Raw genomic sequence first — 19868 nt, forward strand, 5'->3', positions numbered from 1 at the left:
TACAGTCAAGAAAAGGACTGAATTACGATAAGTTGAAATGGGTTCGAGAAATGATGATTAATTCTAAAGAACGACTTGATAGAGAAAGAAATACGAAGACAAATGTTCGTTTAAATTACTATTCGTATGGTAGTTATTTCCGTTTTTACATCGATCGACACAAAATTTAAAAACGTAGTTACACTCGTAAACATCTGACGAATGGTTCTTCACTAATGCATTCAGTTAATAGCCAAACTTTCTGAAAAGTATACGATATAAAGTAGATTATTTAGTAAGAAACATCTCAGCCCATGACTCTTGTTTGTAAATAATCTACAAAACTGTACAAAACAAAATTGTTTTAAAGTAATGTACCCCATTACTCAGCATTTTTAAGTCAAATAAGCTAACTGTACAAAATAGCAGTTGATCGATAACGTATGTCCGAATCAACGTCGCCATCCTCCTGATAGTACCTGCATCAGATCCATTGCTGATTTTGAAGTTAACAGGAATTGCCAGTGAAGTTTGCGTTTCCTTTCTGAAGCTGTATTTGTTACAAATTGCAACTGATTTAACTTATTTTCTTGTTCTAAACTAATTTAAAGCATATTCGAGTCTGTATGAATAATATTTCCATACAAGCAATGAGATCACTAATAAGTGCTGGTTTAAGTATTTGCTGCAATATAATCCAAAATCAGGAGATTTGCTTTTAGAATTTCATTCTGTTGACTGGTGAGATTCCATCAAGTAGGAAATAATATTAATAAGTAATTAAACTATCTGAACATCTACGAAAATCAGTTAGAAGTCAACATCTTCTCTGTTTATAGCTGTGATGTCATAAATAGTCATGTTAAAACACGAAATTCATGTTTAGATTCGAATTTGCTTAAGCAGATCTGCTTGATTGCACTTGATTTAAAAAAAAATTAAGAAAGTAAATCATTGTCAAGAATGGACCAACAATGGAACTTTTTTCAAGTCCCTTCATGTTTCCAATAAATAAATGGGATTTTTCACACCGAGTGATCGAAGCACGTATGCTAATGGAAGGTTTTGAACCGAACAGTGAGTACGCTAACCAGTTATCCAACTAGACAGGCAAATATGCAATTTCTTTCTTGTATTTTATATGATAATAAATTTAATGACAGTTATTTCGGGTTTTTACGGTTTTTATTTATGAAATACGCAATTCTGGTTCAAGAATTAATGGATGTTTTACTTTTATACTTTCAAGTCTCTAGAAATGTGTTGCCATAGTCTTACCACATGAACATACCGAGGACAAAGCGAACGAAAGGAAACTCAAATAAGGACCAGCAGCACATACACCCGAAACCAAAGATTAATATTATGCTAACAAACCAAAAATGTACTACGTATATTACGTTTCTGAAGTCCGTTGACGGAGTCAGCCGAAATCATCAAACATCCTCAACAGTGCAACAAAAAACAAAAACAAAGGATGGTTTTACATCAAATTTAGTCTTATCTTGTTAAACACGATTCGCACGCGGTTATCACGCTCGTAGCCGACCACGAACCATCAAACACTTCATCAATGTTCTTTAATTCACATTTATAAACGAAGTGCTCCCCCACTTCAGGCGTTCTCTTTGACTCACTGGAAATACAGAAATCCATTAAAAAATATAGATTTAATAATTCATTATATCGAATCTCTTTCGTGACTGCAATTAACTCTATTGGAATTCCGTTATAAATTCTAATTACAGTTACAAGGTAATAAACAGGTAGTGGAAACAATGTTTGTTGTTGTTATGTTCCATCGAGTCGAAAACGACTTGATGGAACATAACACTAGCACTTTCATTACATAACATTAGCACTTTCTTCTTCTATGAACATAGATTCTCCAATCAAATCTGTCCCTGACCATATCTTTCAGAATTTCCACTCGCATGCCATTGCTTCTTTAACTTCGTCCACCCATCTAATTCTTGGTCTTCCTCTTCTCCTGCTTCCGTCAACTTTAGCAAGCATCATAGTCTTCTCCTGACTGTCATTTTCTCGCATAATATGTCCAAAGTATGACAAGTTTTGCTTGCTGATCGTAGCTTCGAGGGAGCAATCTGGCTTTATTCTGTCTGTCAATGATTTATTGGTATGCTTACCGTCCATGGTATTCTTAGTAAGCGTCTCCAAACCCATAATCCAAATGCATCTATCTTCCTTCTTTCACTCTTTCTCAGGGTCCAACTTTCACATCCATTCAGTACCAGGGAATACCATTGCTTTCACGATTCTAATTTTTGTTGCGAGGCTGATGTCTTTATCTTTAAAGATCTTGCTTAAATTTGTCATTGCTTTCCTTCTGAATAATAATCTTCTCCTAACTTCTTCAGTATCATACCAATCTTTATCAATTCTGGATCCTAGGAGCACATGTTAATTACTTCCATTTTCTCCCCATCTACTTCAAAATCATTAAATTCACATGTTGTCATAACTTTTGTCTTTTTGAGGTTAGGTTTAAGGCCATATTTACCACTTTCTTCTTTAACTTTCATAATACGTTCCTCCAAATATTCTTTGCATTGTGCTAGCAAGGTGGTATCACCTGCCTACCTCAAATTATTAATATTTCTTCCACCAACTTCAGCCCTGCCATTCTTAAAATGTATTCGCTGTATAAGTTAAACAGGTACGGAGATAAGATACATCCTTGTCATACCCTTTTTCCAATTGTGAAATACTTAGTTTTTCCATTATCTGTTCGGACAGTAGCTTCTTGTTCACAATAAAAATTCCTCAGAAGGATAATGAAATGCTCTGATACTCTCATTGTTCTTAAGACATTCCACAGTTTCACATGATCTACAGAGTCAAAAACTTTACTATAAACAAGGAAACAAAGGTAGATATTCTTTTGATACTCCTGTGCTCTTTCTATTATCCATCTCACATTGGAGATCTCATCTCTTGTTCGTCTGCCTTTTCGAAATCCTGACTGTTCATCTGGCATTTCTCTCTTCATCAATGGCTCCAGTCTTTTCTGATTGATCTTATGTAAGACTTTACTTACATGAGAAATCAGTGCTATAGTTCTGTAAGGTTTGCACTCTCTTGCATCGCCTTTCTTCAATAAAGGTATATAAACTGATTTTTTCCATTCACTAGGCTATGTAGTTGTGACCAAAATTCGTTGATTTAGAGCAGTTTAAATTTTAACTTCCTCTTCTCCTAGGGCTTTGAGCAGCTCAATAGGTATTCCATCCCCTACTGGTGCTTTATTACTGGAAAGCTGTTGCAGTGCCCACCTCACTTCACTCTCCAGTGTTAATGGTTCCTGCTGGTCAAAATGTTCGGTAATTTTGAAATTCTTTCCGTAAAGAGCTTCGGAATATTCTTTCCATCTTTCTTTGATGTCTGCCGCTTCTGTAAGATATCTTTTGTGATTAATTTTCAATTTTGTCACCTTCGCGCTGAACTTCACTGTCGGTTCCCGATCTTTTTGAAAAGATCTCTTGTTTTTCCTATTTTGTTTTGGTCTTCTATTTGTTGGCATTCCTGGTTAAAGTATTTTTCCTTGTCTCCTCTGGATGTAATAAACGATCTCCGGAAACAATGTATATATTCTGAATCTTAAGCATCTTTATTTTTTAATATGATCTCATTCATTTGTTTGATTTTCTGCGACAATAAAATAAATATTTTTTAAACTACAGTATTGTTCATCACTTTGTAAAAGCGAACTAAAAGTAATTAAATCGGTATTGGGTGAACCAAAGGAATCATATTATTTGATTAAAAAAAGTACTAAAGTGAAAGAACTGTATTTTTATAGTGGTTTTGAAAATAATGCATTTTGAGTTTGGTTCGATAAAAAACGTACATTAAATAACGGCTGCGAAAGTGTTCATATATTCAGCAGTGTCATCATCGAGAAGACTAGTTGGAATAAAAGAATGTCTCCTAATACTTATCCAGCCATGTCACTTTCTAGTTTCTCTGCAAGTATTGAAAATCAAGTACACGAGAAGTTGCCAAACTTTTTGAGAACAAATAACAGTAAGTTTCTACCTTGATTTCATCTTTCTGCCTATTCCCTTTGCGTGCTTGTCCAGAACACTCTAAAGAAAAGTTCTGTTTCACATAAACCAGTCTTAAACGATCGCCGGAAGTTTGTTTTACTCTCCAATATGACTGCACTCAGTCTTCTTCGATCTAATGACAACTGTACCCTTCAATTTATCATCCTCTTGACTATCTTCGCGTCGATGCAGTTTCGTTTGTATGAAAATGGATTTTTTTCCATTAATTGATCTTTTACCATTGAGAAGGTTTTAAAAAATTTTAGGAATTGTAACATAATTACTTTTGATTTGTCACTATTGTTAGTGTAAGAGTTTCGTTTATGTTTCATATACTACAAGATTCAGAAGAAAAAGTATTTTTTATCTTTTTTTTTTTACTAGAGGATGTTCTCAAGAAAGTGGATGTTAAAACAATGACAGCTTGCTACCTAGTTTGCTCCATGATACTTCTGCAATCTGCAGTTAATATTTTTATGTTTCTAGGATATTCATCAGTGTCATCGGTTTCGTCTGTAAGGTAAGCTCTAATCAGTTTCTTTAATTATGTGGTTTCGTCTTAATAAATAAATACACTTCCTGAAATATATGTTACGACAGGAAGTTGTAAATTATATCATAAATCATATAAATAAAGATGACAACTTTTAATCCTATTTGCTTTCTTTTCTTGCACACGGCAATGGCAGAGAAATATACTAAGCTTTAGCAGAAAGTTAAATACATAAAGCGTGTAATCACAGCAAATTAAAATAAATTGCTTAAATTTACATCATGCCATGACGGGGTTTAAGGACTGTAACTAGTATAACAAATTTCTTATTCCCACATGATAGTGAAAACACCCACAAGGACACTCGTTTTCTTGTAAACCGTATGAAATAGATAACAAAATTTGTACTTCCTACGATGACAAAATAAAGTCAGTTGTCGCTTGCTTACTGATATCTGTTATCCATTGTCTGTTGTTTATGGAGAAGAAAAATCCACTTTATTTTATTTCAAATCAATCAATGATATAATCCTGTCCTTAACTGATTTCACACAGAATCAATGCCACGAGAAAAAATCGCAATTTCCAAATTATTAAAGTAATAATAAAGATTGTCCCGTGTTGGAGAGGTTAAGACTCGTCTTCGAAATGACGTAATACTTTAAAAGTATTATTATTATTAGACGACATAAACATTTTAATACTGACTTAAGTATCTACGACAAACGAAGAGGCATCCACCTACCAAATGACACACTTCCAACAACACAAACACTGCAGACAAACAAAACGAGACGGTGATATAATAATATTTACCAAACATTAACTAGAAGTAACAGAAATAAACTATAAATTAGAATATGCAGAAAACATATGCATTGAAATTAAAAACATCAAACAAGAAAACTTGATATTAAACGCAATATACAGACCACCCAACTTAAGTACCACAAAATTGAAGAACTAAACAGATGGCTTTCAGCCACGGAAGTAGGCGCCTCAGAATACTTGATAATAATAGGAGACATGAATATAAACATTAGGAACAAATAACAGCACAGAACAATACCTAGACCTCTTATCGGCATATAAGATAACCCCATCCATCCATTCAGTCGTATACACGAGAAGAGATAGTCAGAAACACAATAACCTCATCCTGCATTGATCATATAAATATAAGGGCCCCTTCCAAACGGCCACACAGCAGCCGTCATAACATGCAAACTCGCAGACCATTATTTCACAGTATTACAGTTACACACTGAACCAGAACCGATAAAACTCATTGAGACTACAAAACAGTATTATAGCATTCTAAACGAAACAATAATAAACGATGAAATCAGAAAAACAGACTGGATGCAGATAGCATCTTTAGACCCTGCTGAAGCTGCATATAATAATCTTAAACTTGCATTTAACAAAATATATAACAAAGCATTAGCAAAAATAAAAATACGCACCCAAACGAAACAAAATCCATGGATAACAGACAACATATTAACATACATACAAAGAAAGGATGCCCTATGGAAACAACTTAAGAAGTCACCGAACAATATCGCTTTAAAAGCTGAATACAAAAGAAAACGAAATCTCCTAACAACACAGATTAGAACGGCAAAAAGAAACTATTACAGCAACAAATTAACAACAGCTCAGAATGACACGACGGAAACCTGTCACCTGATTAATGAAATGCTGGACAATATACACAGAACCACTGCCTCAGAAACAATAAAACACAGCTTTACCTGCGATCCCAAATCCCTCAAACAGTTGGCAAACAACTTTAATCACCACTTCGTGAACTCTGTTCAAAAACTAAAAGAAACAACCTTTCCTCACACAAACGAACATTCTCCACTAGATCCACGAGCAACCCAGTCGATGTGGTTCTCCAAAGTAACAAAAGAAGAACTATCACTGGCAATTCAACAAATTAATCCTAACAAAGGACCGAGGATAGACGGAATCAGACAAAAAGCCATCAAGAAACACTCAACCGACCTACTTCCAGTTATACAAAAACTGTTAAATAAAATCTTCGAAACGGGACACATACCTGAAACCTAAAGACTGCATTAATCACACCCATACACAAACATGAAAAAAAACATTATAAGTAATTACAGACACATCGCCACATTGTCTGTAATCAACCAAATCATGGAACGCATCGCGCATCACAACCTCTCCACATAAGTTGAAAATTTTCAAATCATACCCAAAACACAGTACGGCTTTCAAAAAATATAGAAACAGCAACACTCCTGGAATATTTCACATACCTAATAAACGCTACATTGGATAAAAACAGAATAACATTAGTGGTATTCATTGACCTAACAAAAGCATTTGACACACTAACACACAAAAATTTGTTAACCAAATTAACGCATATCGGAATTATAGGTCGTCTACTCCAATGGTTTAAGGCATACTTGAAAAACAGAAAGCACACCACACATATAGGATCAGCGTACAACAAAGAGGTACATGTAACATGCGGAGTACTGCAAGGAACTTCCCTATCACCCATTCTATTTAACATATACACACACGACATAAGCCACCTTCCCCTAAAAAGTAAAATCTTCCAGTTTGCAGACGACACGGCCATAGTATTCTTTCAGAACAACGCAAATATCGCTTACACAAATATGCAACACGACATCAATCAAATCCCTAACTGGTTAACAGAAAACGGCATATATATATATATATATATATATAAATCCTGAAAAACCAAGCTAATGATATTCAAAAACCCCAAACCCTGCCCATAGAAACTAAATATTTCACTATCCGACATTCATCCTCCTATACACAAAGCGCAGAACCTAAAACCACAACCATCACACCGGTGAAAACAACACGCTATCTCGGACTTCACTTCGAATGCTGATCAAAGTTGGAATAGCCACAGAAACTACCTACATACCAAGCTTAGGATAATAGCAAGCAAACTATACAGATTAAAAGACATTGCCCCAACCCACATAAAAATACTAATCTATAAAGCATTATGTGAAAACATTTTAAGATATGCAATCACATCATACGCATTCTGCGAAGACTATAGACTTAACAGGTTACAATGGTTGCAAGAAAAAATGGTAAAACTGATATTCTGGGAACAACTCGTGCAGGAAGCACGGACAAAACACAAAATATTTAAGATGAAACACTTATGCCACTACACAGTCATGTTAAAACATTACTATAGCCCAACCTATAGAGTAACCAGAACAACATATCAAATAACAAGACCACAGTCAACAAACTACATAAAATATAAGTACAACAATCTTAATGGCAAAGCCACCCGAAACTTCTACGTACCTTGTCGGGTTGATTTAGACATTGTGTGTTTGTTTAATTGTGTGTTCTTGTAGTGATGGTTTTGAGAGGGAGGGGGTTGTCATAGGTGTGTGTGTGTGTGTGTGTGTGTGTGTGTGTGTGTGTGTGTGTGTGTGTGTGTGTGTGTGTGTGTGTGTGTGTGTGTGTGCGTGCGTGCGTGCGTGCGTGCGTGCGTGCATAGGGGGGGGAGAGAGAAACAGGAATTGCTCTAATTTTCATTCTCGCTATAATATTTATAGAGAACCTGTTTCAGCTCTCTGTATATTCCTAGGTTTCTGTCGTCGAACGGCAGTTTGTTTACAAAAAACGGCAGTTTTTTACAAACTGCTGTTCAACGACAGAAACCTAGGAATATACAGAGAGCTGAAACAGGCGCTATATAAATATTATAGCAAGAATGGAAATTAGAGCAATTCCTGTTTCTCTCTCCCCCCTATGCACGCACGCACGCACGCACGCACACACACACACACACACACACACACACACACACACACACACACACACACACACACACACACACAAACCTATGACAAACCCCTTCTCAAAAACCATCACTACAAGAACACAATGAAACAAATACACCAATACACCATGTCTAAATCCAACCCTACTTGCAAAATAAAAGAAATAAAAAGTTAAACTGTAATAGCAGTTGAAGTCTTCCAAGCACGTATCAACAAACAGTAAAAACAGTATAGAAACATAACCCTGAAACCACCGCCATCTATCATCTATTATCTTCCTCAGATAAGCTCTACTAACCTTCGAGGAAGAAATCAGAAATGCCTCCCAAAGAAAGAATATAATACATTATACAGAAAAAAAATTATTATTATTATTTAAAAATATTATTAACTTGCAAGTATTTGTTATTCCCAATTGTAATGTATTATAATTATTGCTGTATCTATTTATGTAATTTATCTGTGACATAATAAAATGTTCAAACGTGAAATTAAAACAAAACAAAAATAAAATAAAATTATTCACATAATTGATACACAGTCAAAACAAGATATCATATAACCAAAAATTTGACTGGTGATACAGAACAATTCAGATTCTACCCAAGAATCTAAGAATAGTCCGTCAGGTAGCGTTGTAAAATATGGAGTGTTGCAAGTAATGCAGTTTTTTGTAGGTCATATGGGATCACTTCGTTGATATTTAATTGCTATAAATAGTTGAATAGCTTCTTTGAAGTTGCACCAAGTGCATCGATAACTATTGGGATGACTTTGGTGTGTTTAAACCACAGTTGGCCAACTTCGATTGCCATATCTCGATATTTATTAAGTTTTTCCAGTTCTTTGTTGTTAATGTTGTTATCACTGGATACAGCTATATCAGTAATCCAAACCTGGATTATTGATATCGCTGTCAATGTTCGATAATTGTGATGTCAGGTCTATTGTGTTCCAAATGCCGATCAGTTTGTATTCTAAAGTCCCAGAGAATTTTTGCTGTTTCGTTTTCTAATACAGTCTCTATTTTATGCTGCCACCAGTCATTAGAAGTAGGAAAGGCATATTTTTGCATACATGCCAATGAATTATTTTGGCCACTTGATCATGGCGGTATTTCTAGTCAGTTTGAACTATATTGCTGCAGGCGCTGATTAGATGTTCTACAGTCTCATCTTTCTGATCGCATAATCTGCATTTGCTGTTATTATTGATGTTCAAAATTTTTGCTTTGATTGCATTAGTTTATAATGCCTGTTCTTAAGCTGCTAGAATAAATCCTTCTGTTTCTTTTTTAATGTATTCATTTTGTAGACATTGCCACGCTATGTTCACGTCAGTTTTGTCCTCAGTATCTCGAAGAAATTGGCCATGCAAAGGTTTATTTTTTCCAGCGTATATATCGGTTATTTTGTTGTTCCTTTTTGTAATCGGATTTGTTTTCTGTTACGTTTAGAAGGTCCCTTTGCGTAATTGATGGAAGCATTGGCTCAGAGCTATTGTCGATGTAACTTCTTAAACTAATTTCTTCTTCTTCCACAGTCTGTCTCACTTGCATCAGACCCCGTCCACCTATTCTCCACTGTAGGTACAACCGGTCTACATCACTTTGTGGATGTAATGTATGATGCACAGTCATTAGTTTTCTAGTTTTGCTGTCCAGATTGTCCTGGTCTCCTTTTGTCCAATCTATTATGCCAGCTGTGTATCGGATCACTGGTGTAACCCAAGAATTCATTGCTCTAATTGCGTTTAATTCATTTAGTTTTGTTTTCAGAATATTTCTAACTCTTTTGATGTATTCTGATGCTGCTTGTTGTTTAACTTTAGATTGGAGAATATCATTGGCTTCTAATATTCCTAGGTACTATCAAACTGTATATGTTTTGTTAACTCGAAAAGCTCTTATGATAGTTCTACGTCCTACACCGGATTCGAAACCGCCCTTTTTTGCTCCACGGATTAGGATCAAGATGACACTCACCCATCTCATACTGTCCATCTGTAACCTTTAAACCGCAAAGTATTTGTTTGGAATATTTATCAGTCAAAAATTGTTGAATATAATAATTTATTGGAATTATAATTCTTCTTAAACTTACGAACATATTCCGCATATGTTCGTAATTTCTTAGTTCCCATAATGGATTGTCTTGAATTAATAGTTATTACCATTTATTGCAAATTACTTTCCTTTTATCTGCTCATATCCTAAAGGCTAATACACTGTATCTATTCACTAGGTATATTCAATGGATGAGTTGCCTGTTTAGCAGTAGGAAAAATACAGTATTTCAGATGGAAACTTAATTGACTCCGTATGAAACCGACCAGCGCTTCTTTAAATGAAATTTGTATTAAGGATTCTTGTGTCCTCCATGGAAATTGAACCCAGGACATTACAACTAAAGGCGTCACACCAACATGCTTGTGACTTCTACTTCAATGAATTCAAGGCGAGCTACCGGCTTCTTAAATTATAAATAATGCAATATAATCTGATAGCATTACTGTAAGATGCATTCGTTAGCTAACTATAAGAGAAATCATTGGGATTCAGTTACTAATAAATGAGATATTTCTTTCATGATAAAATATGGTGTTTTGATGATAAATGCCACAATAATCTTGGCCTTTTTCTTAGATGATCTCGAATTGCTTTTAAGTGAAATATATTATTTAATTTGATTAAATTAAATATAACAGTATCCATTAAACAGATACCAGAATTGGCTGCAATTCTGGTGTCTATAGTATCTGGTGTATTTGCATTTTCACATGGATAACTAGCAGATTGATTTCCTGTTGACATCACTTGCAGGGTCTTGGAACAAGAACTGTAACAGCCATCATTAATATATTCCGAACATTCCTTTAGAGATATCACGATGCATATCCGACATTGGATATACATTTATTTAGCCACAAGTCACACTGTATAAAAAAAAATAAGATGATGTCGGAAATGCGAAAAAAAGGTAGCAAATGCTGCTGTGGCTTTGCATCAAACCAACGGTGTTATTTCAAGCTTCATGGGATATGTTTAAAGCCACTTTCAATAACGAACCACTTATCTGAATTCACGACCTACACTCTGTTCACCAGTTAAAGTTGTAGTAGCGCGCTGGTTTACCTCTTGGCACGTTCAACCCTGGGCACAAATAATACGAGTCCATCGTGATGAAAGCAGCGCATTTTGACCGAACCAGGACTTCACCTTTGATTTCACCATTTGGTACGAAATAATTCTATTTCAGATATTTATTCAGGGTTTGAATAGAGGGAAATAAGATGGAACTACACTGTATGAGGGTTGTCCTAAAAGTCATCAATATTTAAACCAAAAATAGAAGTGGTTTAGCATTTAAAATGCATCATTTTATCTCTCCCTCTATCTCCCTGTATATATATATATATATATATATATATATATATATATATATATATATATATATATATATATATATATATATATATATATATATATATATATATATATATATATATATTGAAAGAAAAGGAAAAATAAATTTTTCTGTTATAATATGTTTTAGAGAAACATATTGATAATATATTGCCGCTGACAGAATAATTTTCACTCTTCCAAAAATACAACTGCGCAACAATTTACTTTGGTCTATTTTGAAATTAACATGGAATTGCGTTAACCTTGTATTCATTTTTGTGCACCTTTACAGATTAGGTGCTAACGAACACCAGACATCGTTGAAAGAAAATATATCAGAACTCCTAGATGGACTTCTAGATGGATACGATCACCACGTCCGTCCAGACCTAGGTGGTAAGTTTTATAATGTAATAATTATCTGAAGGAGAGAAAGAAAGTATTAGGTCATTAATTAAACCTGTATAAATAGAGAATTAATGCGTGAGTGTGAATAGTGTAATATCTTTGTATATTATGCTTCCTATACGAAGAGTTTTTTTTTTAATGTTTTCTTGAGGACCAATCAAAACATCGTATTTGCTTTAAGGTAGATTTAAAACATTGCTTATATCTTCATGTTATATTTCTATCTCCTAAAATCAGATTTAAACATCGAAAAAGTTATTTTTCAAAAACACAGATGAGACTTTTCTATATCAAGTTTGTTTAAAATGCATTAGTCCAGCTCGATATTTGTGTTTTCCCTGGATCGTTTTCAGGTCGCCCTTACATGGTTTGCTAATATTTCCTCTCACATTCTGATATTGTTTTATGTAAAGCTCAGCCCAAGAATGGTTATAAACATAGAGTACACACGCCCTAAGTGAGCTAAGGATGTTTCTATTTTTATATTGAATTTATGTATGTGCTGTAGAAATTAAACATGGACCTTTTTCAGGCTAAAAATATGAAGTTCGTTTATAATTTCTTCATTTGTTATTAATTCTGCCATTAATTCCAGTAGTTCACTCCTCTAATATTTCTCAGAACTCTCATACTGTAGTTACAAGTCTTTTATCGACAGTGTTGTTTCGGATCCAACCTTCAGAACCATAACTGGAAGTGGGGTTTAATGCATTGCAACCATTTTTATTCGGTTATCTTCTGATGACTTTAACTCCGAATCTTACATTAGTTATTCAGTTTAGTGAAGGAGTTCTTTGGAATTGCGCTACATTTATTTAAGAGTATCATATCATCGACAATAAGTAAAGTAGTAAGTTTATTATTTCCTCCCAATAACATCCAATTTACACGAATGTATTTTTATGTTTCTAAAGGCATATCTGATTACAATCTTAATAAGTTGTTGTAGTATTAGCACGTCTTTCCCAGCTGTAATCTTCTCTGGGATTAATAATATTACTAAACGATGAATTTTCCTTTGAATAAAGAGTAATTTTTGAAGATAAATTCCACATTCATTTTGAAATTTTTTAGGTCATCCCAGTCATTTTAATGTGATATATAGTTTAATTGATTAGTAGATTAAAAGTCATTTCGCAACATTCTATAGACACCAGAATTCGCTAAAATTGCTTTATGATCAGATGATGGTTCGCTCAGTTTGCATTTTTATACATGGATGAATGGTTGATTGAAATCTGTTGACAGCTGTTGCCAATTCTTGGAAAAACGAAACATGTGCGAGGAAATTGTCAAATGGGAGATACTGCTGGACATCCCTATAGAAATGTCAGGATGGTTAAATGGCGTTGTATATCATCCAACCACTAACGATGCCGAATCATTGGTGGTTGGATGATATTATACGCTTCCTGTTTTTATTCTTATTTTCCAAAAGATTTCTACATGTTTATTGAATTTTCAGTTTGCTGCTTAGAGCTGAAAAAAAGTAAGGTCGGCAACCTTCTCTGGTGACTCAGAAAGTTTCTCTACTTATGCTTTAGTAGACCCTTTTATGAGATCATTAACAAATATAAGTTATCCCATTTTGAAATTTTCGTTCACCAACCTACTTGAAATTATCTGCCATTTAATGTTTTTCTTCATGTCTACTATTGAATATCATAGCTCCTCTTGCCTCTCCATATTATTATTATTATTATTATTATGCTATGTAAATCTATGCAATCTATGCAACAAATCTATGCAATCTATGCAACAAATCTATGGTCTATGCAAATACATCAAATAGCCACCTATCAAAATTAGAAATATTACATACGAAAATTGTGTCAACAGTGATTTGGACACCTTACACGCAACAACCAATATCCGACCAGAACATGGCGATACAGAGAATCAATCCTGAACATTAAAAATATGAAACACTATATAATATTACTAAGGAATTACTTCAAAATCACCTATCGAAACAACAGAGACACATTTCGTATAACGGGACCCACAACAACTCTCTACATCCCTACATCCTTCAACAACTAATACGGTTCTTTTGTGAGATCACATCAGATACCCAAGCAACTCAACAACCTACTAAGAAATTTAAAACACATAGACAACTACAAAACATTAAAACTCGAGCTCTGTAAATTATACCAACAAAGTTAATATACCATTAACACTAATATACACATCACAAATCACCAGCATCCAATGCCTACATCCCATCCATAAACAGTAACAAAAATATAAATAGTGAAGCCTAAATCCCACTCGCTTCATAAAAGCTAACACAAGTTTCGAAGTACAATAGGTGGGATTAATCCGCCTCATTCATGTACACGTAATCCTCATAATAAAAGACTGCAAATTATCTAACAAAACAGTCAGTACGATGTATAATAATAATAATGAAGATTATTATTATTATTATTATTATTATTATTATTATTATTATTATTATTATTGTTTGGCAACATCATACCTGATTTTGAGTCGTCTTCTCTGTAACATCAGTCATGTAGATATGTTATTTTACTTCCACGTCCGCTCTTGATCCATTTATATCCGTTTAATAATTTTAACCTAATAGTGCTTATCTTCATCTCTTCTGGCGTGAGCTGAATTCTGTCCAATAATGACTTCTCAATATTAGCTTAGCACCTTAACAAAAACTCTGGAAGTCGTGTTGAACTGAGTGATTCTCCAGTTGTGATGATCCTATCCTATCCTATTCCCTCAGCCAAACGGCTCATGGGGGCAGCTATATGCTACCATACTAGGGATATGATTATGAGCAAGGTCATTTTCTGTTGTCTTCCTTACCGTAGGCATATTTTATGACTGTAGCCGTGTGTGTTCTCAGGACCAGTTTGCCTGTTTTGAGGGATGAAAAACCCGAGTTACCAGAAGAAAAAACATCCATCTTCGTATGAGACCGGTTAACTCGCCCTTAGTCGAAAAAGGCCAGATAAAGTTCCTCACTTCACTGACGGTAATTGAACCTTGGTCTTTGCCACAAAAGGGCTTCGTCTATACTGAATGATCTACGGAGCTCCGTTGTGAGAATGTTTCATCGCATTTTATGTCAAATTGCCAGCCAATACTCGTTTATACGGAATCCAGGTAGATACCTAATAATAGAGCTCATGATGGATTAAAAAAATGGATCGAAATTCCTGTTCTGTTCTGTTCTGTTCTGTTCTTGGTATCCCTTGGATTCTATGTGGAAATCTGTCCTCCGTTATGTAACTATGATGCTTAAGCGACTCACTCTAATGAAGTAATATTTATAATTCTTACAATAGTGTATTGAAAAATAAAAACAAGATATAATGACAACCAAACTATATAGAGATAGTGTGTGTGTGTGTGTGTGTGTGTGTGTGTGTGTGTGTGTGTGAGAGAGAGAGAGAGAGAGAGAGAGAGAGAGAGTTGTAAAAGCGCAAATTAAATACTCTAGTATTTGAGGCAGTTATTTTTCCAATAGTGACTTATGGATGTGAGATTTGAACCTACACAACTCTGACAGAAAATGAATAGCCACTTATATGATGTGGTGTGACAGAAGGATGTTTAGGGTATCATATACTGAAAAGCGATCAAATGAATAGATGTTAGAAAGTATCAGCGGAACTTAAAGGCTCGGTAAAGACATTGACAGAAGAAAGTTGAAATACTTTGGACACACTGAAAGGATAGAAGGACTTTTCAAAACAGTATTAGAAGGTTAGATAAAACAGTACCACTTGGAAGACTAGTGTGGCACAGCACCGAGTACCTGAATGACCATACTGCATCTGTTGATGTCCAATGAATAGATGGATGGAGTACTTCGATTGTTTGATTAAGTTTCAGCACAATAACAGACAGGTTTTGAAATAAATTTCTACATAATTAAATACATACAAATAATTAAAAATATTTTTTATTCATATATATATATATATATATATATATATATATATATATATATACACGTTAAACAGACTTCACTATATGATAGATTCTTAAACTTAAAAATTAAAAATAAAAATAAAAATATTATATTATATATCTTGCATAGATTCAGAATGCTGCTCATTATGAAATCCTAAATTGTGAAGGGATCTATTCTATCAGTGAAGCCTATAACTACTAAATAATTCAGATGTTAATTATAACTGGATATTGCGGTATCGCAATGTGCAATAAACATACCATATTAAACATATTACTTCTGAGCTATTTATAGCTTATAGATCACTACTGTTCCTAATAATAATAATAATAATAATAATAATATTTTTTTTAACATTTTATTATGTCTCAGTATAAATTACATACAATAATAATTTTTACAGTATTTACAATAAGGTTTATACAGAATTTTTGAATTTAGAATATAATAATGATAATAATAATAATAATTTTTTTTTTTTTTTATAAACGACTTATTTGTTTTTACAATGAAAATAATAAGGTTTACAATCATACAGAGTATCTGCACACACACACAATGAAAAACATATTATCTTTTCTGTACAGTACGAATATTCGATATACAAAATGCAGAGTACATTTTATAATTATGAATATACATTTTTTTAAACTAGCTAAATATGGATTGGCACCAATCTGACACAATTCACGATACAATGCAGTAATGCAGCATACACACACAATTCAATAATAATAATAATAATTTTTTTTTTTTTACATTTTATTATGTCTCAGTATAAGTTACATACAATAATAATATTTACAGTATTTACAATAAGGATTATACAGAATTTTTTTTTTTTTTTTTTTGTCTCAGATGAATTGCTTACATAGTTGCTGTAGTAATTATATGTATATAATATTTATAACGCATTACAAGTGTGTATAACAGATACTTGCAAGTCAGTAATTTTCTTCCTCGAAGCTTAGCAGAGCTTATCTGAGGAAGATAATAGATGACAGAGGGTGGTGGTTTCATGGTTGTGTTCCTATAGTGGTCACAAGCCAGGTGTTGATTTTACTGTTTGTTGGTACGTGTTTGAAAGACTTTGACTGCTATTACAGTTTAACTTTTTTTTTGTGCAAATAGGGTTGGATTTAGACATGGTGTGTTTGTTTCTTTTTGTTCTTGTAGTGGTAGTTTATTGAGGGGGGGGGGGGTTGTCGTGGTTTGTGTGTGTGTGTATGTGTGGTGGGGAGAGAGAAACAGGAATTGCTCTAATTTTCATTCTCGCTATAATATTTATATAGTGCCTGTTTCAGCTCTCTGTATGTTCCTAGTTTTCTGTTGTCGAACGGCAGTTTGTTTATCATGTCAGGTACGTAGAAGTTTCGGGTGGCTTTGCCGTGGTGATTGTTGTACTTATATGTTATGTAGTTTGTTGATTGTGGTCTTGTTATTTGATATGTTGTTCTGGTTGCTCTATAAGTTGGGCTGTAGTAGTGTTTTAACATGACTGTGTAGTGGCGTAAGTGTTTCACCTTAAGTATTTTGTGTTTTGTCCATGCTTCCTGCATAAGAGTGGGTTGTTCCCAGAATATCAGTTTTATCATTTTATCTTGCAACCATTGTAGCCTGTTAAGTCTGTAGTCTGCGCAAAATGCGTATGATGTGATTGCATATCTTAAAATGTTTTCACATAATTCTTTATAGATTAGTATTTTTATGTGGGTTGGGGCAATGTCTTTTAATCTGTCTAGTTTGCTTGCTATTATCCTAAGCTTGGTATGTAGGTAGTTTGTATGGCTATTCCAACTTTGATCTGCATCGAAGTGAAGTCCAAGGTAGCGTGTTGTTTTCACCTGTGTGATGGTTGTGATTTTAGGTTCTGCATTTTGTGTATAGGAGGATGAATGTTTGATAGTGAGATATTTAGTTTCTATGGGCAGGGTTTGGGGGTTTTTGAATACCATTAGCTTTGTTTTTCCAGGGTTTATATATATGCCATTTTCGGTTAACCAGTTAGTGATTTGATTGATGTCGTGTTGCATATTTTTGTAAGCGATATTTGCATTGTTGTGAATGGATACTATGGCAGTGTCGTCTGCATACTGGAAGATTTTACTTTTTAGGGGGAGTTGGCTTATGTCGTGTGTGTATATGTTAAATAGAATGGAAGATAGGACAGCTCCTTGTGGTACTCCACAGGTTACATGTACCTCTTTGCTGTGTGCTGATCCTATACGTGTGATGTGCTTTCTGTTTTTCGTGTATGCTTTAAACCACTGGAGTAGACGACCTCCAATTCCGATATGGGTAAGTTTCGTTAACAAGGTTTTATGTGTTAGTGTGTCAAATGCTTTTGTTAAGTCAATGAATACCACTAATGTTATTCTGTTTTTATCCAATGCGGAGTTTATTAGATCTGTGAAGTCTTCCAGGAGTGTTGCTGTTCCTTTATTTTTTTGAAAGCCATATTGTGTTTTGGGTATGATTTGAAATTTTTCAACGTATGTGGAGAGTTTCTGATGTACAATGCGCTCCATGATTTGGTTGATTACAGGCAGCGTGGCGATAGGTCTGTAATTACTTATTATGTTTCTTTTTCCTTGTTTGTGTATGGGTGTGATTAGTGCAGTCTTCAGTGCTTCAGGTATGTGTCCCGTTTCGAAAATTTTATTTAACAGTTTTTGTATAACTGGAAGGAGGTCGGTTGAGTGTTTCTTATATTATTATTATTATTATTATTATTATTATTATTAATAATAATAATAATACTGAAGAGTGTAAGTTAAATAAGATAGTTTTCTTTGTAGACACAAAACAGGAACTAATTCATGTTAAAAACATTTAATACTCTAATAACTTGCCTTTGTCTATAAGGAATGAAGAAAGTCAAAATATAATCATTTCATTAAATATTTATTTTTCACATTAAGGAAAATATTTCAGAAAAAATGTATAAAATAATCGATTGGCAACGGTACTAGTTTCAGTGGTTTGACTATGTGTTCACGAATCTTATCTTATACATAAAATGTACATATTGGCCAATAGCTAACTTTGGGTTTACTTTGCCTAATAATTTGTATATGTCACTTTTTTACTCTACAGTATGTTGCACTTATTTCTTGTATATATTTCGTATATTTGGATGTCAGAATAAAATGATTCGTTCGTTGATTTATTAAATGATTACCAATTATTGATTGTTGCAGAGTATTATATCGGTACTGTTTCGTTTGATATGATTCAGTGCAATAGAGAAAGGTCAAGTTTCATTTTTTATTTCTGTAGGTCAACCAACTCAAGTGTCTCTAGATATCGAAGTTCGAAGTATGGGTCCTGTGTCCGAAATAGACATGGTAAATTATAATACTTTTTTTGTTAAAAAAAAAAACTCCCATTATTTCGATTATTGATAAATGGCGCAAAGATAATATTTCCGAAATATTCCTTTTTTAATAATAATTCTCTACAGCTCCGAAAGGAGTATTTTATTAACTGTGTCACAATGTGTTTTTTAATTATATTAATCTGCTAGCACATTACTATTTATGAAATGCAGAAACATCTTTCCCCATGATTTAATGGGCAACAGTTCATAAAATTTAATGATAATAATTTGAATTGTAAATAAAAATCTAAATAATACTTTTTGTATGTGAACTAAAGTAAATGCACGTCGTCACAGCAAACATAAAAATCGTAAATATAAATAAAAACGTGGTCATTTCCATAGAAACTAATGTCTTACTTT

The 19868-nt window shown here is 33.7% G+C and overlaps 1 protein-coding gene across 1 annotated transcript in view; it reads left to right on the plus strand.

Annotated features, from left to right (window-relative positions):
* LOC150104168 (gamma-aminobutyric acid receptor subunit alpha-2-like) overlaps nt 1–19868 on the plus strand; it is a 99826-nt gene that overhangs the window by 39112 nt on the left and 40846 nt on the right. Inside the window, exons 4-6 of the mRNA XM_090396413.1 lie at nt 4431–4566; nt 12071–12174; nt 19406–19473. Coding sequence (XP_090252539.1) covers nt 4431–4566; nt 12071–12174; nt 19406–19473 — 308 coding nt within the window. The remainder of the gene's footprint in view (nt 1–4430; nt 4567–12070; nt 12175–19405; nt 19474–19868) is intronic.

Source organism: Typopeltis vanoorti, chromosome 8 (genome assembly GCF_054136105.1).
Source record: "Typopeltis vanoorti isolate ZY-2024b chromosome 8, IOZ_Tvanoo_1.0, whole genome shotgun sequence".
NCBI lineage: Eukaryota > Metazoa > Arthropoda > Arachnida > Uropygi > Thelyphonidae > Typopeltis > Typopeltis vanoorti.